General features: G+C 45.9%; 1 protein-coding gene across 1 annotated transcript in view; it reads left to right on the top strand.

Moving 5' to 3' along the window:
• Positions 1–1,791: 1,791 nt before the first annotated feature.
• Pmfbp1 (polyamine modulated factor 1 binding protein 1) overlaps positions 1,792–22,608 on the top strand; it is a 42,245-nt gene continuing 21,428 nt past the window's right edge. Inside the window, exons 1-4 of the mRNA XM_042054207.1 lie at positions 1,792–1,842; positions 6,619–6,774; positions 15,921–16,169; positions 19,134–19,355. Of these exons, the coding sequence (XP_041910141.1) occupies positions 1,792–1,842; positions 6,619–6,774; positions 15,921–16,169; positions 19,134–19,355 (678 nt within the window). The remainder of the gene's footprint in view (positions 1,843–6,618; positions 6,775–15,920; positions 16,170–19,133; positions 19,356–22,608) is intronic.

The raw sequence follows: 22,608 nt of genomic DNA, 5'->3' as shown, positions 1-22,608 counted from the left end.
CAGACTAGAAACTTATTTTTGTGTGTGTGTGTGTGTGTTTTTTTTGTCGCCTTTTAAATAAGATTCGATTTGAGAATCATCGGCTGATGACCCAGCGGACGTTCCTGAAGAGAAATGTCATTCTCAAGGACATATTTTTTACTGTGTGATGCTCAGCCTGAGCTTATTGCTCTTACCAAATAAAGATGTTTGTCAAGTTAGAACAGCAAAGGGAAGTTGAGAGCAACGACAGAGCATGAAGGTTGCTTACTACAGCCCCTTCACCTCCAGAGGCAGAGATGAGGGTTTGATGAGATGAGCCTTCCCCTGGGACAGGATCCACATGATTTTGAACTAGGTTTCAAAGCTTTGGTAGCTCAGAGCCCTGTTGACTACACTTTGATGCTGAGTTACTTTTAATCTTTTTGACTCGCCTTGTGTGGAAATTATTTGTGCTGTTCATTAATATTCCCTTTAGAGAAGAAAGGAAGTTAGGGATGGTCATGAGGTTTGTTTTGGACCAATGAAATGTGAGCAGAAGTGAAGTGTTTCACTTCTTCTTTATGAACCAGTATGTACTTCCTCAGGTTCCCTGTCTGCCACCATGGCAACAGACCAGGTACCAGATAATAGAGGTTCCACAAGAGGAAGGAGAATGTGGGGCAGAGCTCCCGATGGTTCACAAAGGATGCGTAGCCTGAGTGGAAAGTAATCCTTCCTAGTTTTAAGCCGCTGGGATTGCAGGTTTGGGGGTTGGCGGGAGAGACCCTACCAGGTAAGGGTGAGTGATGCCATCATTCCCATGATGCAAATCTGTGCATGAAGATGTAAGAGGGTCTAGAATACAGAAAATCAGAATGCAGCTCCATAAGGCATTCCAAACTCCACACATCACAGCCATTCTTTCCTCTTGGCTTATATGAGGGATGGGGGATGTAGCTTATTACAAAGAATGAGTATTTGGTGGCTTCTCATTCTTGGAACCATTCTGCAGGTAAGTGCTTGGTGGAAATCCCCTTAGCCCTACAGTTAAGCCCATAATGAATTAGGTTATTTTAGGAAGGTCAATGCATTATGACCTCAAACGCATCATCCTATAGTTACAAACCATTACCTGTGCAGCCATCTTTAGTTTTGTTGAAAGCTATTTAATCTAGATCATTCTCAGCCCTTTACAAGATTTCTAACTTTATAATCCCCACCGTGGCAAGTTGATGCCTTAAAAAAGAAAAGTCACGTCACTGGAGATTTCAAATTCACGGTGATAAAATGAACAGGTGAGCTTCATGGACTAGCAAGAGAGCTTGTGTGCCCTTGGGTAAGCCATTTCACATCTCTGGGCCTCAGTTTCTGCCTCTGTGTGATGGGGATAAGAGTCGTCTTGCCACCCCCACAAGAGTTATTATGGAAATAGGTCACATACAAATAATAATCCTGCCTGGATCATTAAAAAAAAGCTAAGTAAGTCTTAACTATATCTGACCTGCAGAATACTTAGAAGTCTAGAAAGGAAACAAGACCCTTTTCTTCCCTAGAGGAGCAAATTCAGAAACTCTTTAGTCCAGCACATTGTGGTTTTCTGGGAAAGACATAGACTACAGCTCCGCCTCCCTCTCAGAGGTCTGAACGCACGTGGAAACACAAACAGATGGGTAGAGAAGCCGGTGTTGTTAACGGTTTAGGAGACTTTTCCAACTCCCCTGCTGAGGGCATCCGTCCAGCTGGGAAAATCTTTAAAGGGCTGGACTCATTTATACTTTTTTCCATCTTAAGCACTTGGACTTTTTCAGGTTTATAACAAAGCTCACAAAAATGCTAAAGCTTAAAGGAGAATTGCGAACTGCCAAGGGACTGAAAGATGAGGTAAGGCTCCCAGCTCCCACATACGTGAAGGGGAACCTCTGTGGAAAGGGATCTCTTGCAAGCTCCATGCCTCCAAATTCCAGGTATACCCATCATAAAATACCATGGACAGAGCAAGCCACAGACCACAGATTTAAAGGCTCAGATTTAAGCCTCAGCAGCTCTGGGTCCACATCTAACCACAGAGTAACCTGGACCGTGCTGCCCACTCTCTCTGAGCCTCCTTCGCCTGGCCTTAGAAGTATACATGATGAGCGGGATTTCAGATGCTTGCTAGGTAGCTATCAGGCACTGGGTGTCAAAGCACCTAATAGACATTTTCTATAGTTGCCAACATCTCTTTTTATCTAGTAGGATATGCCAACATCTCTTTTTATCTAGTAGGATATGGAGTTTTCTGCTTTGTGTGGTAAAGAGTTGGCCAAATTCTATGTATTAATTCCTTCATTGTTCCACAAAGGATGGAAAAGGTCCATTAGGAATAAGTGTAGAGATGTCTCACATTAGCATGGGCTCCTGCCAAAAAAGTAAGCTGCTCCTAACCCAAACACTTATGCTGCTTTCCTGCTGGGTTACTACTGCCATGTGGGACCTGCTGCTAGTTCTGCTGGGAACAAGGGTCTGGTGTGAACTTTCTAGACTAACTTTTTCCAATTTAACGTATGTCTTTGGAACACCTTCAATGTGCCAGGCACTGCTCTAGGAGTTGGAGGTTCGAAAAGCAAATGAAATAGAGATCTCTGTTCTCCTGGAGCCTGCCCTCTATCAGACTAGCCCCTCAGGACATGATGGCCCAAAGTATGAAGGAATTCCTGAAGTGCCAACAAAAAGCAGCTCACATTCCACAGGTAGCCAATCTCTGCCATATACCATGTGTATCCTAAAGTACCTACTTGCATGTGTGCCAGCATCCCTGGATTTAACATGTCCATATGATTTGCTATGTGAGCAGAGCTATTTCTAAAATTTCTGAAATTTGAATGACTTTCCATTAATTCCCATCCAAAGTAATACAAAACCTGCAATGTTTCTATAAAATTAAACTTGAGATTCTGGTCAGCAATATCTGTATTAGTGTTTGGAATTACTGTTAGTAAGTGTAAACTCAATTATCACGAGTAAAATGTAAAAATTCCTGAGGCAACATTAGTTTTTATGGCTTTGATTTTGTAAAGTATTAGTACATTTATCTATTTATAGGGGCAAGGAGGGAGGTCAGAAAACAACTTCCACCACATGGGTCTCTGGTCTCCATTCAGTTCCCGAGGTTTGGGGGTCTGGCATCATAACATGCTGAGATATCTCAGCCCCAGCTTTAGGCTTCCTAAAGCACAATGCTCACCATAGATTGTTATCTGTCCAGGGTTGTAGAATTGTGAGGGTTAAAAGTGGCTTTCCACTATTTGTTGAAGATTTGTCTTCATCCGTAGAGAATTTGTCACAGACGATTACCCGAGTCACCATTTGACGCCAAAGCTAGCCTAGAAACTACAACCCCAGTTTTGTTCAAGTCCCCAAACCGCCAGAATGCCACCATTTTGAATCTTAGATACTCTTTTCTCTCAAGTGCTGCTGAGTCATAAGCTTAAGTCTGACACAGCTCGACCTGAGAATAGACATGAATCTGTTTGTCAGTCCTTTAAAACTCAGAGCCGCATGCAGTCCCCCTCTTAAGACGCGTGTTTGAGGAGCTGTGCTTGTTTAACCCATGCGGAACTCACTCTCATTGAATAGCTTACTTTCCAGGCTCATGGAGGCAACTAGCAGTATTGGCATTTACTATTTTGCCTGTGGGTTGGTAGCTGGGCCAATGTCATGTGCTTCCGGGCAGAGTAGCCAGGTTGGAATCTTACATAAGTAAAACTGGGTATCTGCGTCCATGGCTTATGGAGATGAAACCTCTCCTAGCAACAGAGGTCACTAACAACTTCAGATCCATGATGGGATCAGCTGGTACCCAAGAATCAGCACTGCAGGTCTTGGTCTGTCCCTACCCCAGTACTGCTGATGGAGCTCTGACTGACGAAATGCCGGAACAAATCCATACCCAATGCGTATTGATACTCTAAAGGCATCTGCCTGGAAATTCATTCTATAGAAAGGACCCGGGATTGTAACTAGTTCACAGCTAGTGTTTTGTACGAGATATTAGAAAATTAGATCTACTAGGACCCCGGGAACACTCGCCTTTCTGGAGCTTCTGAGCACAGCCACTTCTTACAGCTAGCTGTATTAAAAAATGGATGCCGGGGAGCATCCCGTTGCTCTTCCCCAGCCTTCGCTCCTGCTCTGATACCTCAAGACCTCCATTATTTGCTGTTTAGGAGTGAATGAACAGTGACATTTTTATTTTAGCAAATTTCATCTGACGTCTAGCAAAAACACATCTGTTATTCAACTGGTTTAAGGAACTTCAGAGGAAGGTGATTTCTCCCAGGCCTCTTGTTTTATAAATGAAGACATTTCCTTAGAGACTCCAAGCTGATCCTAAATATCCAAATAACATGATGTTGAAGGCCCGCTCTGAATTCCTGGTGGTAGAGAGGAACGGGGGTAACGTTAGGCTTTCTACTCAGAGGGTAGTCCAACCTGTAGAGAGCGGATGTTTTCACTAGCGTGAGAAAGTGCATTAAACTGTTAACTTGGGGAAGCTCAAGTTGAGTCTCATTGGCTTTGTAGTATCGAGCCCTCAGTGGATCTGGCTCCATTCCAAGCAACCCTAGGACACGGTCCTCACCTTAAGACAAAATCAGCGTCAAGATGAAGGTGCAGAGTGTCCTCAGACTCTCCTAGCAAGCATGGCACTGGCACCTAATTCACAGATGATATAAATGATTTTGTAGCCAGAGCCGAGGGGACCCTGAGCATCCCCTGTGAACTTCCACATCATCCCTTGCAGCACAACCATGAGAAAGGCCTCTACGGTGCTAGGGTGAAGCAGCTGCTCCCTCCTGGGACTGTGGATCTTGTTTTCAAGTTAAAAAACAGTGTCTGCATGCCAATTTTTAAAACCACCTTACACACACACATTCTCTTAAGAGAGTCCCTGGTAATTGTCTTAATGGTAATTACATGCTTGGGGCAGTTGACATCCAGTGTGATTTTTCTGAAAGTGAGGAGTGAGGGACAGGAGCTAGAAAGGGGGAGGGAGAGTTTTTGAGATAATGAAATCCTTTTAATGACAAAGCCGAGCCGTTAACCTAATTAAACTGTAAAGTGATGGGGGGGGGGGCTGCAGGTACTAAATGGAAATGGAGAAGTGAGTCAGCTGAGACGGAAGGCTTCTGGGAACTCTCTGGATTCCGGGTACCCTGACACTGTGGTTCCAGTTCCCACACTGTCCTCTGGCCCACCTTGGCCTCGCTCATAGGTCTTCTAAACGGACCTGTCCACTAACGCCTGATTTACTGTGTCCATCTCAGACCTCTAGTTCCCACGGGACTGTGTGTTTGTTGTGTGGTTCGTGTATTCCAGAAGCCATGTCAGTGTGGTAGGGTAGCGGAACCCTAGCTCCCTGGGTGATCCGCTGACCCTCCTCCTAACCAGATGTGAGGCTTTGGAAAGGCTGCTCAGATCCATGCCCCATTACTGCATCCCCTCCCCTGAATTCCTCTAGAAACAGTTGCTTTAAGGCCACTGGGGTCACCAGAGGTCTGGGAGTGCGTGGTTGCTCACATCCCATGGTGTGGTCTTTGGCCACTGTATCACTGGTGTGGAGTTTGAGAACTCAACTCTCATTCCCACCAATCAAGATCAACTCTGAGACGTCATTATACCCTGCATTGTCCTGTAGGATAGGGCTAACATCAGCCAAAGGCCTTCTGTGTAAATGTCCCCTTTAAGAATTTCTTCCTCTTCTCTCTTTGGCTCCCCAGCCCCACCTCCCTAACCAGTTTGCAGGTTCACATGGGAGCTGGGAACCTTTCTTTCCTTCTTCCTTCTTTCCTCTTAAGCATGAAGAAGAGCAGTGCAGGCATAGGAAGGAAGCTTTCAGGGGTGCCGAATGCTTCCTGCTAAATTCTTCTCACATTACCTCCACCCACGCTAGAAACCGGCATTGTGAGGGGGTACAGAGCCCACCCACTTGCCATGGTTTTGTATCCAACCCCCCTCCCCACCCAAGTTGCTTCCCTCTGCACACTTTGTTTTGATCCGAGTCACTACTCTCCATTCTGATCTAGCAACAATTAGCTAACCCTTCTAACTCCTAATCAAAGTCAGGGGATCTTACTGATCAGGGCCAGGCCTTTCTCTTTTGCTCCCAATGGTAAGCCTTGTAAAGAAAAGCACTAGGTTTATAGGCGGGGGTGGAGGGTGGGGGGCGGTGGTTAATGAATAAAGAGAAAGTTGAGAGACTTCAGAATCCCTCATCAGCTCCATCGCTGATTCACTGTGGTCTTGACAAGTTCATTTGACATCTCGATATGTTTATTTCATCAGTGGCAGAACCATTAATATTTATAGACAGTTCTCCGGGTGCCTGGAATCATTCTAGGCCCTGACTTCCTCTTGAAAAACAGGGGAATTGTCTGATGCACCCACAGCAGTGTGGCAAAGATTAATTAATGTAAATAAGTAATTGTCGGACTAATGCAGGGCACTCAGACACCTCACCAATGGATCCTGTGTAAATGTTACCCGAGATGAGTAATAACAGCAGAGATGCGGTGAGCGGATTTGCAGCAGATTCAGCTCCCCGTCAACCCGTTAAGTGAAGGAAGCAAGTGTTTCCTCAGTCGCTCCTAACTGATGCTTTTGTTTTTTCTGGCTGCCTAGGCCGGGGAGAGAGACAGAGAAGTGAACAACCTGAACAGCAAGCTCTTGAGCCTGCAGCTCGACATCAAGAATCTCCATGACGTCTGCAAGAGACAGGGGAAGACCTTGCAAGAGAACCAGCTGTGTGTGGAGGAGGCCCTGATGAACAAGAGCCACGTAAGGCACTGGGCAGCGGCTGCCTGCCTCGCCCCTCCTGACTACCGTAGCTTCTTTCGATGGGAACAAAAGAGAGTTCTCCTGTGGGTCACTCAGGGTACTGAATTACCAAGCAGTGAGGGCACTAAATATAACCACACGTGGTCTGACATAAAAGACATGATTCCTAGCTTTGGGGCTTTTCAACCTAGCTATTTCCAGCATTATCACGATATTGGATATTATCTTTCTCCTTATCTGGATTTAGTTCGTCCTGAAAAATACTACATCACAGTGATAGAAGGGTGGGTCTCAGGCAAACGAGTTAGCATGGCAATGAATGCCACTGTGTGCACTCTGAAGCATCTCTGTGTATCAGCTGACGGGTGTTCTTAATGCCACAACTGTGCCTCACTGCCTGGGAGCTGTTCTTCTGAAGGCTGAAATCCAGTCATTCCATCAGCAAGTGCCAGACAGTCCTCAACCAATAACGCATAGGGAGAAGACCGATCAAATTACCACATCCCTTTCCCCTAGTCCAAGTTAACTCAAGGCTGGCCCTTTACTCTCTCCCAGAATTCCTCCATCAGACTGAGCCCAGTGGATCAGTCCTCACAAGCTTAACCTGCTTCTCCCCCCTTCCTTGTCTCCGTCCCTAACGTGGCTGAGTTTTCTCCAACCACCTCCCACATAAGCTACTTGACACTCAGTGCCTCGTTGCAGGGCCTGACTTCACAGCCCAAGCAAGTCAAGTGGTAACCCATACCCTATTCAAATGTGAAGAGACAGGCCTTACGCCTTGCCAGTCTTTCTCAAGACTGACTTTTAATTAACACTAACCTCTAGGTCTAGACAGTGCCCCAACTAAGCAATTTCCCTTCAACTTGAGGCTCTCTTTCTCTTAGCAAACTCTAAACCTGAAGCGTTTACACCAGTCTCTAAATGCATTGACACAAATCTGGGGAGCAGATGGAATGATTTCTGAGAATTCCTTACTGTGGCCCCTTTCTTTCTGATTGTAAACTAGGTTCCATGTAAATATAACTACTGCTGCTCAGACCCTTGCCGAATCCCTGGGTTAGACCCCCCCAGCTGCTGTGTAGGTAGCCACACATTGCTGGCCTCTCCTCATTGCATCTGTTAGCACGCTCCCAGGATGCACCACTTCACGATATAAACCACACATTGTTCCCTGAAGCTGCCTGCATACGCTACCAGCCAAGCAATTCCACCTTCTCTTACTGACCTTGCTCAGGAAAATCACCAAAAAGGTAAAATAAAAAATCAGCTGGTTTTCCTAAATCAATCTCAGGAAGACGATCATTATTTATTTCTTTCTAAGTATGAACATTGTAGGATATTTCCACCACAGCTACCATGGGTTTACTTATCGCCCCAGTCGGAGGAAGCCACGGGCTTATAAATGTGTCTGGCAACTTAGAGGGAGAAAGGCCTCAAATCTCATTTTATTATTCTAATTGCCCAAAAGAAGGTCTAACAGCTTGAGACAAGCTTTAAAACAGAGCTCTTTTTCCCTCGCACTTAGCGCAAAATCTAAATTGCAAGCTATGCGTACAAACACACAATTACATGGAGACCTACACCCATCTCCTCGGAGCCCCTTCAAGACCTGCCTTCCGCTGGAAATGCACTGTGTTGACAAAGGAGAAACACCAGGCTTTCTGGAACTTTTACTAATACTGATGAGGAGATGGGGAAATAGGCAGGAGGTCCTGATTCAGGACCATATTTAGGGGAGAAAAATAAACTATTATATCAGATGTTATGTGTAACAGAAGAAATAGAAGGAGGGAGAGGTGGGTGATGGAAGAGAAAGTGCATGATCCTATAAACCAAAGAACACAGACTCCAAACCCCAGGAGCAGAGTGGAGCTTGTGGCAAAAAGAATGAGGTTCTGGGGCTGGAGAGAGGACTCAGCCATCAGGAGCAAACTGCTCTTGCAGAAGATTGCAGCGCTGGGCAGATCACAACCTTCTGTAATTCCAGCTCCAGGGTGCCTGGCGCCCTCTTCTGACCTCCATTTGTACTGCATTCATCGGTACAAACCCACACTCAAGACACACAAACACCCATGATTTAAAATAAAATCTTTTAGAGTCAAGACAGAGTAAAAGTCCGTGTAACAGCCCTAAGTGTCCTGGAGCTAGCTCTTGTAAGCCAGGCTGGCCTCGAACTCACAGAGATCCTTCTGCCTCCTGAGTGCTGGGATTAAAGGCGTGTGCCACCACCTGCTGACATAAAATCTTTTTTTTTTTTTTGATAGGGAATTATTTTAAAGTAGGGTACCCAAGGCAGAGAACTGATGGGCACTTCACCTTTGGGTACCAGCCTGCACTTGCCTGCCCCTGAGACTGAATTAGGTCCTTCAGTTTATACCGTGTCCCCTGCCTCAATCTAGTCAGAGTGACTCAAGAAGAGAAAGAATAGAGAAGATATCAAAATAACACAGTGATCCAAGACTGCACGCTGTGGTACACACCTGAAATCCCAGAACTAGGAAGCATGAGGCAGGGGGATTACCAGCCTAAATCCATCCTGGCCCATGCAGCAAAATCTAGGCCAGCCTGAGTTATAAGTTAAGACACAGCTCTAAAATGATTCAGAAGCTGGAGAAATGGGTCCGTAGGTAAAAGTGCCTGATACACAAGCATGAGGACTTGGGTTCGAATCTTCCAAACTCATAAAAAGTACTCAAATAAAACACCGGAGCAGTGTATGCCTATAGCCTCAGCACGGGAGAGGTGGAGGCAGAACGCACCCCAGGCCTTGCTAGCCAGCCAATCGGGTTGAATAGGAAAGTTACACATTAGTGAAAGATTGTTTCTCCAAACATAAGATGGACAGCAACTGAGGAAGATGTCTGATATCAGCTTCTAGCCTCCGCACAAATGCAGGCAGACATGCGTACTCAGAAACACACATACACAAAGCTGAAACCGAATAAATATCAGAAAAAGGAGAACCTTTTTAGCAATTTGCCCAGGTTTTAATCACTGGTGGGGGTATTGGGGAGCATACCCATGGACTGGAACTCATATCGTTGAACTAATCTTGGAGACGGATGGAGAGCACCATTTTTAGTATAAATAGATATAAAGAAAATATTATTCTTTCAAGTAAAGGTAATTAGTTGACTATCTGAAGATTAGTAGAAGCCTGGTGAGCATTATCACACCATCATTTTGAACCACTGGTAATGAAAGCAGTTTTAATGAATTTGCTAAATGCAATGTGAGGTTCTGAATTGGATGAGAGAACAGAAAATAAAAATTAATGGAAAATATACAAAATTCAAAAACTGTATCTAGTTTCATTCCTAATCATCCACCAGAGTTAATTTCTTAGTCTGGTTGCATAAGAAGGTAACATTGGGGCAATATAAAGGAGGATGCATTTGTCTAGGACTAGAGAATCATTGCAAAATAACCTTTTTAAAATGGGCCCCATGTAAGCAGAGGTCCGGTGAGAAAATTGTCTAAACCACAAACATTCATTTTAATAAAATGCCTGTCACTGAATATGCAGCCCTGTACTCAACAAAAGTGCCCATAATTTATAGATTACATAGGCAGTAACGTGCAAGCCTCTCTAGCGATAAAGAAGGTTAACGTGGAGGTCCAAGGAATTATCTCACATCACACCTCAAAGACGGGAAAGAAAGCTCATGGCAATGACTGGGGGAACAGACAGCGGAATTCTAAGTACTTAAATGAATAAAGAAAACTATCAGGGGCACAGTTATCAGAACAGTGCCAACCTGTGACGGCAGAACATGCAAGCCTGAAGAAGGAAGAAATGGTTAAAGGTGTTTTGAAAAGCCTGCTTTAGGCAAATCAGCAGGGCCTGATGACATTCTTCTAAGAGTGCTTAAGGAATTGGCAGGTGTTATTACATAGCTGCTAGTGATTATTTTTGAGAACTCAAGAGGCTAAAGCAGTCCCTGTAGAATGAAAAAGGGTAAATGAAGTGCTCATCTTCTTAAAAAGGGAGAGAGGACGATCCTGGTAATTATAGACCTGTCAGCCTCGCTTCAGTATCAGGGAAAATATAGAACTTAGCATCAATCAATTAGCATCAGCTTCAAAGGCACAAAGTATTGGGTGGAAACCAATGTGACTTTTGGAAAAACGAATCGTGCCAGGCCAATTAATTTCCTTCCGTGATCAAGTGGCCTCATAGGCAAGGAAGGAGCAATAGTTACCGTCTCTTTGACTTTGACTTCCAGTGGGGCTGAAAAGTTGGTGAAATATGGGACCAGCTTCCTATGGGCAACCGAGATCTCCAGCTTTTCATGTGGCTAAGACCACTGCAGAAATCTAGCTGAGAAATCAGGTGGACCAGATGGTTTCCAGAGTCACATCCAACCCTGGACAGTTACCTAGAGAGCTAGTATTACTTTTTTAAAGGCACATCCAACTTGCTTGGGGTTTGTTGTTGTTGTTGTTGTTTGGGTCTTGTTTTGTTTTGTTTTGTTTGTTCTTGTTTTTGTTTTTTACTTTCCAGATTCCAAATTAAAAGTCAAGGAAGAAAAGGAAGAATATAATGTCTATATCTTCATTAAAAAAAAAAAAAAAAAACTTTTGAAAAGAAGACCGGGACTGGGGAGGTGGCTCCGTGGGTGAGGAGCTTTCAGTGCAAACGTGAGGATCTGGATGAAGCTCCCCAGCAGCTGTGTTAAAGCTGGCTGTGGTGGCGCACATTTGTAAATCTAGCGCTGGAGCTTAGGAGGAAAGGGAAAATTGCTGGAGCAGCTCAGAGCTGGCCTAGTCGAACTGGCAAGCTCCGGATTCAGTAAGAGACCCTGTCTCAAAATATTAAGGAGAAAAGTAATTGAGGAAAGACATCTCTGACCCCACATGTGTTCACACCTACACACACACACACACACACACACACACACAATAGAAAGTGTAATGGTGACTGTCTGAATCTGTCCTTTGTCACACGTATAAGTAAACTGTGAATTTAACCTATCATTTATTTTAACCTATTATTCAATTTAACCTATTATTATTGCTTCAAATTTATCGAGTTAAGAAAACAAACTTTTAAATATATAAGGACAAATAAGCATAAATTTAATAGGTCTGAACAAATGTTAGACATTTCTCCTCATCTGTAAAATATGGTGTCTCCAAACCCATAGGCACCTATAATACGCAAATGTCTAAAATTCCCATCCCATAAAATTCCAGCTTCTCTGTGAGAAGTTCTTGGGTCTCCTAACCGGTGGCATTAGTCCAGGTGCTGTATTTGCTATGTACGGCAAGAGTTCAAAACACCCCACCATCTGGCTGTTCTACCGTGTTACCTCCAACTAACGTCAAATCCAGAAGGATTCCGCATGAGCTGTGAGGAAGAGAAACGATTCACAGTTCATTAGTATGGCTGCCAGGATGTAGGGATTCGTGCGCAGCACTCAGGAAACGACATCTTATACCCACAGGAAGCTTCAAAGCCAGTGAGGAAGTCTGAACTCTCTGGCACCCCCAGGTGCTAGGAAGAAAAGACAATTTGCTTTTCTCGTTCTTTTGGACAATGGAGAGAAGAGTGGAGACGTGAGGGAGATGCAAGGAAGGAATACACCCAAGGAGACGGCGGCAGAGTTTCCAGCGGAGCCTCTGCGTCCAGCAGCAGAGAGGCAGATCCAAATCCTGTTATACTAGATCCTAGGTCTTAGCCTTCAGCAATCAGCTTGCCGAAAAAAAAAAAAAAAGTCAGGAGAAAAAAATAATTTGAGCTCAAATGACCGGGACTTGGGGTATTTTCTTCACTGAAGCGGCTCCCTCAAAATCAACTCTAACTCAAAATGTTCACACCACACTTTAGCTCTGCCCACATTATTTAGCTGCAAGAAGTTTTTTTTTTCCTATACAGCTCCCAATAGCCCCTCTATCTGTATAGACAAGAGGATTTGAGCTCTTGGATCCTTCCCTGTAGAGACATTTGTGTGCCTGTGTGGGGTATATGCAGAGGGAGAGACAGAGAGAGGAGAGAGTGTGTGTGTCACACACATCCACACGCATGCCCAACTCCTTTTTCTCCAAACCTCATTAGCAAGTGAGTTGTGAGAACGGTAACATTAGCTTGGAGAGACTAAACGCACCTAACAGGATTCTATATAAACATAGACAATCACAACTACATTCTGTAAATACAGATTTCATCTTTGTTTGAGAAGTCTCGTTCCCTTCCTTGCAGCGGCATTTCATGAGTTACTGGATCCAAACATTCAACTTGTCTTTGCTGAATATTTCTTTTGCCTGGTGACAATGGGGGTTTGTTTCTTGTCCATCTTCTGAATTCCGAGGCATGGGGAGCGAGGTCAGCTTCAAAGGGGGCTGCGAAAGAGGAACTCCTATTGGGCTGACACCATCAGGATTTGTCTTTGTGGTCCTGAGCTGGGCTGTCTCTTTCTCATCCTTGCCCCCAGCACCCTTCTCACCTACAGTTTTTTTCCCTAGGATCTCAACTAAACTTCATTAAAATTCCATCTCTCCAGTGACTCGGGCTGTCAAAATCATTCTCTCCGGATGGTCATGATTCCCCCACAGCCTAACATCTACCTTAGCGGTGAATTCTGAAGGCTCTATTTTCAAAATAGATCTAGGATCCAACCATTTCTCCTAACTTCCACTACTGCGACATTGCTCCGGACCACTCTCTCCTGGCCTGGATTCTTCCCATAGCCGCCTCCTGTGCACTTTCTCTGCTCCTGGTTTGGATTTCTTACAGTTGACTTTCGGTAGACCGTGCCATGTGTCCTTTGTAAACGCTATGAAAGATGATGTAATTCCCTTCACAGGGCTTTCCACAGGTTGTCACCTCCTGAACGAAGCTAAGACTTCACAGTGGCCTCCTTAGCCTACAGGACCTAGTGTCCTTTTTGTCCCCTCCGCTGGCGCCATTCCTCTGCCTGTATTTTTTTCTGCTTCACCAGAGCACAGTGGCTGGAGTTTCTCCAGGCAGCCTCAAACACCACCAGACAGATTTGTACCTTCTTGTCTACAACACACTTGCTATTATCTGTCTCTAGAACATCCCTGCTACATGGCTCTACCATGCTTCTTCTTTTGCCTCCCCATTTGGACTCAACCTACCTTGTCTATGAGCTTTCCCATCAAGACTTTTATCATGAAATGATAAACTCCTCTACCCTACCTGTGTCTCTTCTTTATTCTGCTTTGCAGTGCTTTTGCCTACAATAAACTCTACTGTTCTCTCTCTCTCTCTCTCTCTCTCTCTCTCTCTCTCTCTCTCTCTCTCTCTCTCTCTCGTATGTATGTGTGTGCATGTAGAATGCACATGTGCAGAAATCTGTGCATATAGAGGTGCCTTCCACTCTTCCCACTTTCTCTCTTGAGCCGGGGTCTCTCGCTGAATCCAAAGATCACCGATTGGCTGGCTAGCAAGTTTGGGCAGTCTGTCTACCCACCTGTCTCCACTCTCTCCCCACATAACCAGTGCTATCGCTACAGCCTCCAAAGACAATGCTTGGCTTTTGACCTCTGGCCTTGATACTTGTACAGCGGATACTTTACTAACGGAGCCGTGCCCACAGCCCGCTCTCATAATTCTACAAACAGAGCGCAATTAAGAAGTTGCATACGTATCAATGGCAGGATTTTTATCATTTACAAATTATTAAACGTCAGTGAAACTATAGAAACATTATTTGTAAGACCTTGCGTCCAAGAGACTGAAAATCAATATAGCCATCGTTGTTGCTCTTAGTAGTCTCCCAGAACCTGAAGGTAAAACTCGATTGCTGAGCACACCACAGTGGTGATGGATAGGTGACAATTAATGAGGGTTGTCCCCTCTTCTCCCTCCTCTGAGTCAGTCTTCCTCCCTACAAAGTCCCAGACAGACCTGGAAATCATGATGGAGACCAGGCCAGGCTGGAATGACACAGAAGAAATGCAGCCCATTGCCCTGTGACCCCAGACTAGGACCAGGACTGAAGTGTCAACCGAGGCTGCCCGATCTGCACGGCAGAAGGGTGAATGGAAACTCGTGCACAGTGGCTCATGTTAAGGCCCCATATACCAACTGCAGCTGGCCTGACTGCCCCCCTTCACGCAGCACAGAACTTCACACGGCGCAAGCTACACAGAAAGAAACGTGCCTGAGCCTAGGAAGGCAGCACACCGTTGCTCTAGGCCAGGCCGCAAGTGATACTCTACGTCCCCCCCCCCCCTTGCCCATCAACCCTCATCTAGTGTCCTCCATAAGCAAAGACATCTCTAAGATCCTAGTGCTGAGCACAGCACACACTTTGAACACGGGACTTGAAGGGACTGAGCTGGAACTGACCTGGAAGCCTTCTGCAGGCTGACTGGCACGGCGTTGGAAGGTGCTGTGTGAGGTGCCCAGGGGGAAAAGCAACCCGTGGTTCTACCAAGCCGGAAAACCGACAAACTACAGCAATCACCGGCCCAGTGAGATACCTTCAGCGGAGAAAGAGTGCCGCTTCCATCTTGTGGGTAACCAACCGCTGTCTATTGAAACTTAAGGCTCACTCGATAGGAGGGAATTTCACATCTCCTCCCGCAAACTTAGCTCTATTACCTGGGTACTCTTAACACTTAAGTCACTTCAGGGACCATTGACCAAAACGTTACTTCCTCCCAGCTCAAGTTTGTCTTCTTTCCACATGCATGAAACAAGTAAGCACGGCGTTAACTGTATCTCTACAGATCCTTTACATGGATGATTGTTTTTCTTCTGGCCTACATGAATAGTAGCTTCTGGATTGGGGATGCAGTGAGATAGCTCAGTGGGTAAAGGGACTTGCCACCATTCTTGAGGGCCTGAGTTGGTGGAAGGAGAAAACCAGTTCCCAAAAGTTGCCCTCTGACCTCTGCCTGTCGACCACAGTAGGTGCACATCCACCCACCCATACAAATAAATAAATGTCATTTTAACTTTTTTCCCAAGAATCGTCATTTCTTCTTTTGATTCCTTCTCGCAGAATCAGAATATGAAGTGATACAGTGCTCGAGGCACGTCAAGAAATGTTTAGACATTTCTTTGTGGATGAAAGCATCAGAGGGTGGGGAGCTGGGTGTGAACGGTTGAACAAATGCAAAAAGGCCCCTCTGTGGCCTCTAACCCTGTTCTCTACATCCTGCCCGTGCTGTAGAACAAGAAGCAAGCCCAGACGCTGGCCTTCAAGGAGATCCAGGTGGACTTCGGGGCCAATAAGCAGTGTCACCTGAGGCAGCTGCAGCAGCTGAAGAAGAAGCTGCTGGCCCTGCAGCAGGAGCTGGAGTTCCGCACCCAGGAGCTGCAGACCTCCTATTGCTCGCTGCTGCAGTACCAGTCCATCCTGGAGAAGCAGACTTCCGACCTGGTTCTTCTTCACCATCACTGCAAGCTCAAGGAAGATGAGGTATCTCAAGCTTGACCTTTGGCCTGTCCCAGGTGCCCATGCACCGCCAGCACTCCCTCCCCAATGGAAGGCAAGCATCACGTTTCAAAGGGAGGGCCTTGCACCACCTGGAGCAGACCTAAAAGCCTCCGCTCCTTAGTGCATGACCCATCTGAAGGTTAGCAGAGGGAAACTAAATGAACTGGCAGGACCAGGTTGAGAGAGCTGGTATTAATGCATGCAGAGGGTGGGGCTCCTGCGCACACACGTGTGGTGTATCTATGCGTGAGAGGCCATCTTCTCCATATTGTTAGGGTTGTTAAAGTACAAAAGACTCCAGATCTCTCAGAGTTAAAAAAAGAAAAAAACGTATCACTAAGTCAAGTGTTTTTAAGAAAGTTGGCTTTGAGAGCTGTATAAATCCCTGGCACCGCACAAATGGTAAGATGTCCAGCCCCGGTTTGGAGTGGGTCACTGAGGGCCATATTGTTTCTTCAGGCTAGAGTTTTAGAGCTACAGACTTAGCCTAAGTGCATTCTCCACATTCACTTATATTGGTGCTCCAGGGAAATATTTTTTTAAAGCAACGACCATCATCCCAGTGAAATTCCAAGTAAATTCCAAAGACCCACAGGACTCTGTTCGGCTTGGCAGTAGGGGCGTAGACAGTCTTAGCACTATGGCTCTAAAGTAATGGGGCAGGCAGACTCATAGGTGTGCCTGCCCCTGACGGTTTCTTCTTTCAGACTTAACAAAAATTCCAAGGAGTATTTTAGACAGTGTTTTTCCTTAAAGACTAACTCCAGGGGCTTGAAAGAGGGCCATACAGAGAGCATAGAAAATTCTTTAAAGGGCATAGTATGGCTTAGAAAGAGTTTGCGAAAATGGATGGGGGAGGAAGAAAGAAAAAGGTTATCCCGCAAAATGTCATTTGGGGGAAGTCCGCGAGCTTCCACTGTGGTTTAATAAAGTTCTAAGTGTTCCAACTGGCTGTTCACTGCACCCTACACCAGAGCCCAACCTGGATAAAGCACCCCTGAATTAGCTGGGATGCTACTTAGCAGCCAGGACCAGAAAGAGCTGTTAGCGACAGTCTGAAGCAGGTGGCCTGTTGCTGTCATGACAACTGCATGTGTCATCAGGATCCTAAAGTCTGACTTTCAGCTTTATCCTCCCATCCACTTAAGACGTCCATTCCCTGGGTCCCCTGAAGTGGCTGCCAGAACTCTGGCAATCACATTCTTATTCCAAATAACCCAGGCGTAAGGGAAGATGGGAAGAAAGTATGTTTTCCTTTTAAGGACACTTGCCAGAAGTCACACATGCATACACACAGAAAGAGAGAGAGAGAGAGAGAGAGAGAGAGAGAGAGAGATCACATCGCATGACTAACGCTAGTTCCTAGGAAGCCAAGAAATGTGGTGTTTGGGAGACATATTGCTGTCCCCAGTCAAAATCAAATTAACATTTAGCTATTAAGGAGGAGACTAGGGACAGCATTTGGCAAGCAGAGGTCAGAGACCGCAATCTGAAAAAAAAAAACAAAATGTATTCTAAACATTCTGTTTACCTCCCTTGACGTCTTTAACACAGAAGCGTCGCACCCTTGTCTAAGGCTGTGTTCTGCCAGCAGCAGACCCTGAGATGAGCCTATGAGCACCGTCATGTACTGAATCCAGGAAGTGATTCCCAGAAGCATAGGGAGGCTTGGTCAAATGAAGTCAATGACTTGCTCTAGGCAGCCAGGGTTCAACCCCTGGGGAGCTCTGGAAGATATTGGGGAACAGTCCTCAGAGTGGACCCCCCCACACCCATACCACTGGCACTCACTCCTGGGGGTATTCACTCGTCAACAGGTCTCCCCTATCTTTCTCCTCCAGCTGAAAGAGCAAGCAGCCAGAGTGCTTGGCGCCGGAAAGGGCTGTGTGCAAAGAAATAGCAAATGCTCAGAATTCGCTGTCTGCAGGGGTCCCCAAACCAATTTACATGGGTACCAACGGAGCTGGTCCCATACACATGCTACATGTAGACCCATGTGTATGTGCATGCACACACATATACATGTTTAAAAACAGGAAACGCTACAGGAATGTGAGTAGAGCCAGCCCTTTCTGCTATAACACATGAATATCAAATGCCCCTCTCTCCTCTCTCCCTAACAGACACCTTCAACGAAATAATCCTTTCCTAAGAGGGATCTCAGATGAGGCAGTTAGTTTAACCAGCTTAATTAATGGGCCAATTTCTGTCAAGAGTTGGACAGTTTGAAACACATGAAGCCTTCCATGGCGAATCTCCTCCAGACCTCTCGAAACACACATAACTTGACATGCAACTCAGCACACTCAGCTGTAGACAGTCACTTGCTAATTTCAAATCAGGTCACCTCCTCAAGAGGATGAGGAGGTGAGGCTGTGTCTCCTATGTGGAGAGCTTGTCCTCTCTCAGTGGGATGCTGGCAAGCATCCTAGAGATACCCATCAGATGACAGATTAGAAAAGTCATCTACATAAGGACCATGCAGATCTCAGAGGAACTTCGGATCATGGCCCCCCACTATCTCTTGGGAACTTGCCAACACAAAACCGTGTGCATGTGGGACCCTATGCTTTCCAAATTAGATCCCTAGAGAGTGCCCAGGCAAGGAAGGACATGGGCATTCCAAGTCCTTTCAGGAAAGGGAATGGCTCAAACTTATTCCTATTAATCAGTAGGTGTTTGTTCCGTCGCTACCAAATGTCAGAGAGAACAGAAGGCACAATCGCTGCCTTTAAGAGCTTAGTTCTAAGCAGATCAGCCTATTTAGTGTTCCAGCCGCTAACAACCTGATACTAAATGCCGGGGCCCTTAGACCTGTGTTGTACTTACATTGTTCACTGGGGCTTCTAGTTTAGAGGTGCTTGCTATGGATCTCACGGTCCTAGCCTTCCCTTCCTGGTTGGCCTCTTGCATGGGTTCAGCGCGGTTCCCCTCCTACACTTACAGGTCATTCTCTACGAGGAGGAAATGGGGAACCACAATAAGAACACTGGGGAGAAGCTCCATCTGGCGCAAGAGCAGCTCGCCTTGGCGGGGGACAAGATTATCTCCCTAGAACGGAGCCTAAACCTCTACAGGGACAAGTACCAGACCTCCCTGAGCAACATCGAGCTGCTGGAGTGTCAAGTGAAGATGCTGGAGGGGGAACTCAGCGGAATCATCAGTCAGGTAGGGACCACAAGCCTTAGCCGGCAGCTGCAGCCCATCCAGGCACATTTCCCACGCGGTGCCCTCCACCGGTCCTAGCCTCTTCCTCCCAAAAGTGTCCCTCCAAATGAGTTCCTGCTCCTGAGTTTTATAGCACTAGGTCTTAATAATTGTCAGCTTTTATATTTCCTTTCAGATTACTCCTGGCAGGGGATTGGAGGGCGGGACTCAGTGGATAGAGCTTGCCTAGTATACAGCTTCATAAGACCTCATCTCAGAGAGACAGAGAGAGACAGAGACAGAGAGAGACAGAGAGAGAGAGTTATTATTAAGAGGACTGCTACATCAAAGAATATGCTAATTTTGAGTGATTGTCATGTAAATCAAAATGGTTCTACAATTTTACACTAATTTTCAATAATTCGAAGAAGCTTTGTTGTTGTTGTTGTTGTTGTTTAGGTGAGACAGGGTTTCTCTGTGTGGCTCTGGCTGTGTAGTTCTGGAACTCACTCTGTAGACCAGGCTGGCCTCAAACTCAGAGATTTCCCTGCCTTTGTCTCCCCAGTGCTGGGATTAAAGGCATGCACCACCACAGCCAGGCAAAGACTTATAGAGTATGTATTTGATCCTCCTAAATTATGTTAAACTGAAAGGCAGGGCAAGGATATTTCCCTTAATACAATCCTCACTTCCTCTAAGCCAGTGGGGTCTCCAGGAAAAGGCTACAGAGAGATTTGCATCCAAGTATTTGTGGACAGAGATCTTGGCATTAACGCCTGCGGAAAAAAGAGGAGCAAAGGAAAAAGATGACCTGCCATGCAGTCTCCCAGAGGCCTTCCCTACTCCAGAGGGAGCTGCAGAGTGTGACGGAACCTCCAGAGCTTGAGTTGAGGGATGGGGCTATGGCCTTGCGTCCTGCGTGTTATCAGCTATTGAGTGCCAGCTGCCCCTCTGGGACTTGGGCAAAGCACGGCCCTTCCGTGGCTTGCCGCTGACGGCAGCCCATGAGGCAGCTGAACGGGAAGCCCTAGGAAAGGTTCACTACCAAAGGGGATCTGGCCGCCACCAAATTTGTAGTTTAATCCTTTCTTTAAAAAATAAATAACGGTGTTATTTTTGTGCTGATTTATGGGCGCTTCTTAATATATATGATAATAATTCTTTGCTATGCTACAAGTAGTCCCCAGCCATTTCACTTAGCTTCACGAATGTCATTTTTGTCATGTGGGAACTTTAATGTTTGTGGAGTTGAACCCCCAGCCTCTGTAGATTCCAGGCTTCATGTCTTGCTTAGGAAGGCCTTCTCAACTCCTAAGATCATAAAATTTTATCTTTTCTATCCTTAGCAGTTTTATAAGTTTTCATTTTTGTGTTCAGTCTTTGGTCCATTCGTGCACAGGAAATGAAATGTGGCTCTAGTTATAGACGTTTTTATGTGAATCTCCAGTGGTCCCCATCCATCCGCTGAGCGTGGCAACCCTCCCCTACTGATCCAAGCGCCAACGTGCAGGACCCAGTGCCTCTGTACACGTGGCTCTCGAGACTCTCACTTTTGGCTTGCTTTCCTTCCCCCAACGACAGAGCCCCTCAGTGACTCGGACAGCCTGTCTAACAGCAGCTTGTAGGCCCCTCTTCTTCACTGTCTCTATATTTCAAGCTTTCATAACTGCTCTTAGACATCTCTTCTTGAAGAAATTCACACATATGTTGACTAAGGCACATACTATGCATTACTGTGGGGAATTAGCCTGTGGAACATGCTGTGTTAGGATTTCATTCATTGGTTTTCACTAAGGACTCACACTTTCCTTCACAGGCCTGTTTTTGCTGAGTTTGTCCCCAGCTATATTACAGTGGTTCCTGGTTGTATGAGCAGGAGTTCTTTCTGTTTTGAGACCTGGTCTCACTATGCAATCCTGGCTAGCCTGGAACTTTCTATGTACAACAGGACGGCCTTGGACTCACAGAGATTCTCCTGCCTCTACCTCCTAAGTGCTGACTAAATATGTATGCTATGTCCAGCCTGGAGAGAAGCTTTTCTACATTTAATCTTCAGGATTATAGGGGCTAAAGAAGGGGGTCAGCCACTAAGAGCACTGGCTGCTCTTCCGGAGGACCCGGATTCAACTCCCCCCACCCACATGGCAGCTTGCAACTGTCCATAGCTCGGGTTACAGGGGATCTGATGCCTTCTGTTTTCACCAGGCATTGCGCCCAATGGTACACAAACACACATGCAGGTTAAATGCATATATACACTTTTAAAAACAATTATTACCAGTATGTAGAAGAATTCAACTCTTAACAGCCACTTTACTGAGCTTGCTTGCTGGATTTGCAGCTGAACAGCTTGGGTTTTTTTAAACCTCACATTTTACTCAACATTTTTAAAACCTTCAAATTTTACTCAAGCCTGGCATGGTGGTGCACGTCTTTAATCCCAGCACTTGGGAGGCAGAGGCAGGCGGATCTCTGTGAGTTTGAGGCCAGCCTGGTCTACAGAGTGAGTTCCAGGACAGCCAGGGCTACATAGAGAGGCTCTGTCTCAAAAAGAGATGGGGTGGTTAACTACCGTGAGTTCTGAGTTCCTCTCAGAGCGTCTTTGTTCCTCACTTTAGAGAAAGTGTTCCCAAATGACCTAGATGCCCCTCAACTGAGAAATGGATTAAGAAATGTAGTACATTTACACGATGGAATATTACTCAGCTGTTAAAAAATAAAGACACTAGGAAATTTGAAGGCAAATGGATGGAACTAGAAAAAAATCATTCTGAGTGAGGTAACCCAGATCAAGAAAGACAACATGGTATGTGCTCACTCACAAGTGGAGATTAGCTGTGAAATAAAGGATAGCCATGCTGTAATCCACAGGTGCAGAGAGACTAGGTAACAAGGAAGGTTCATGGGAGACACCCAGATCTCCCTGGGAAGGGGAAATAGAAGAGATTTTGTGAGTGGACTGAGGGGTGGGTAGGATAGAGAGGGAGAGTGTTGAGGGGGACTGCTGGGGGGCACTTCAGGGTGGAAGCCTGGTGCAGGAAATCTCCCAGAAGTCTAGGGGGGGACCCCAGCTTAGACTCCTAGCAATAATGGATAAGTAGCCTGCACTGACTGTCTCCTGTGACCAGATTGATACCTGGCCCAACTGTCATCAGAGAGGCGGATGCATAGACACACAGCCAAACATTAGGCAGAGTTCAGGAATCTTGCAGAGGAGGAGAAAGGAGTGTAGGAGCCAGAGGGGTCAAGGACTCCACAGGAAGGCTCATATAAT

The sequence above is a fragment of the Arvicola amphibius genome, chromosome 15 (assembly GCF_903992535.2).
Source record: "Arvicola amphibius chromosome 15, mArvAmp1.2, whole genome shotgun sequence".
NCBI classification, from domain to species: domain Eukaryota; kingdom Metazoa; phylum Chordata; class Mammalia; order Rodentia; family Cricetidae; genus Arvicola; species Arvicola amphibius.
Note: the sequence above shows the minus strand (reverse complement) of the source record. Positions and strands in the feature narration are given on the sequence as shown.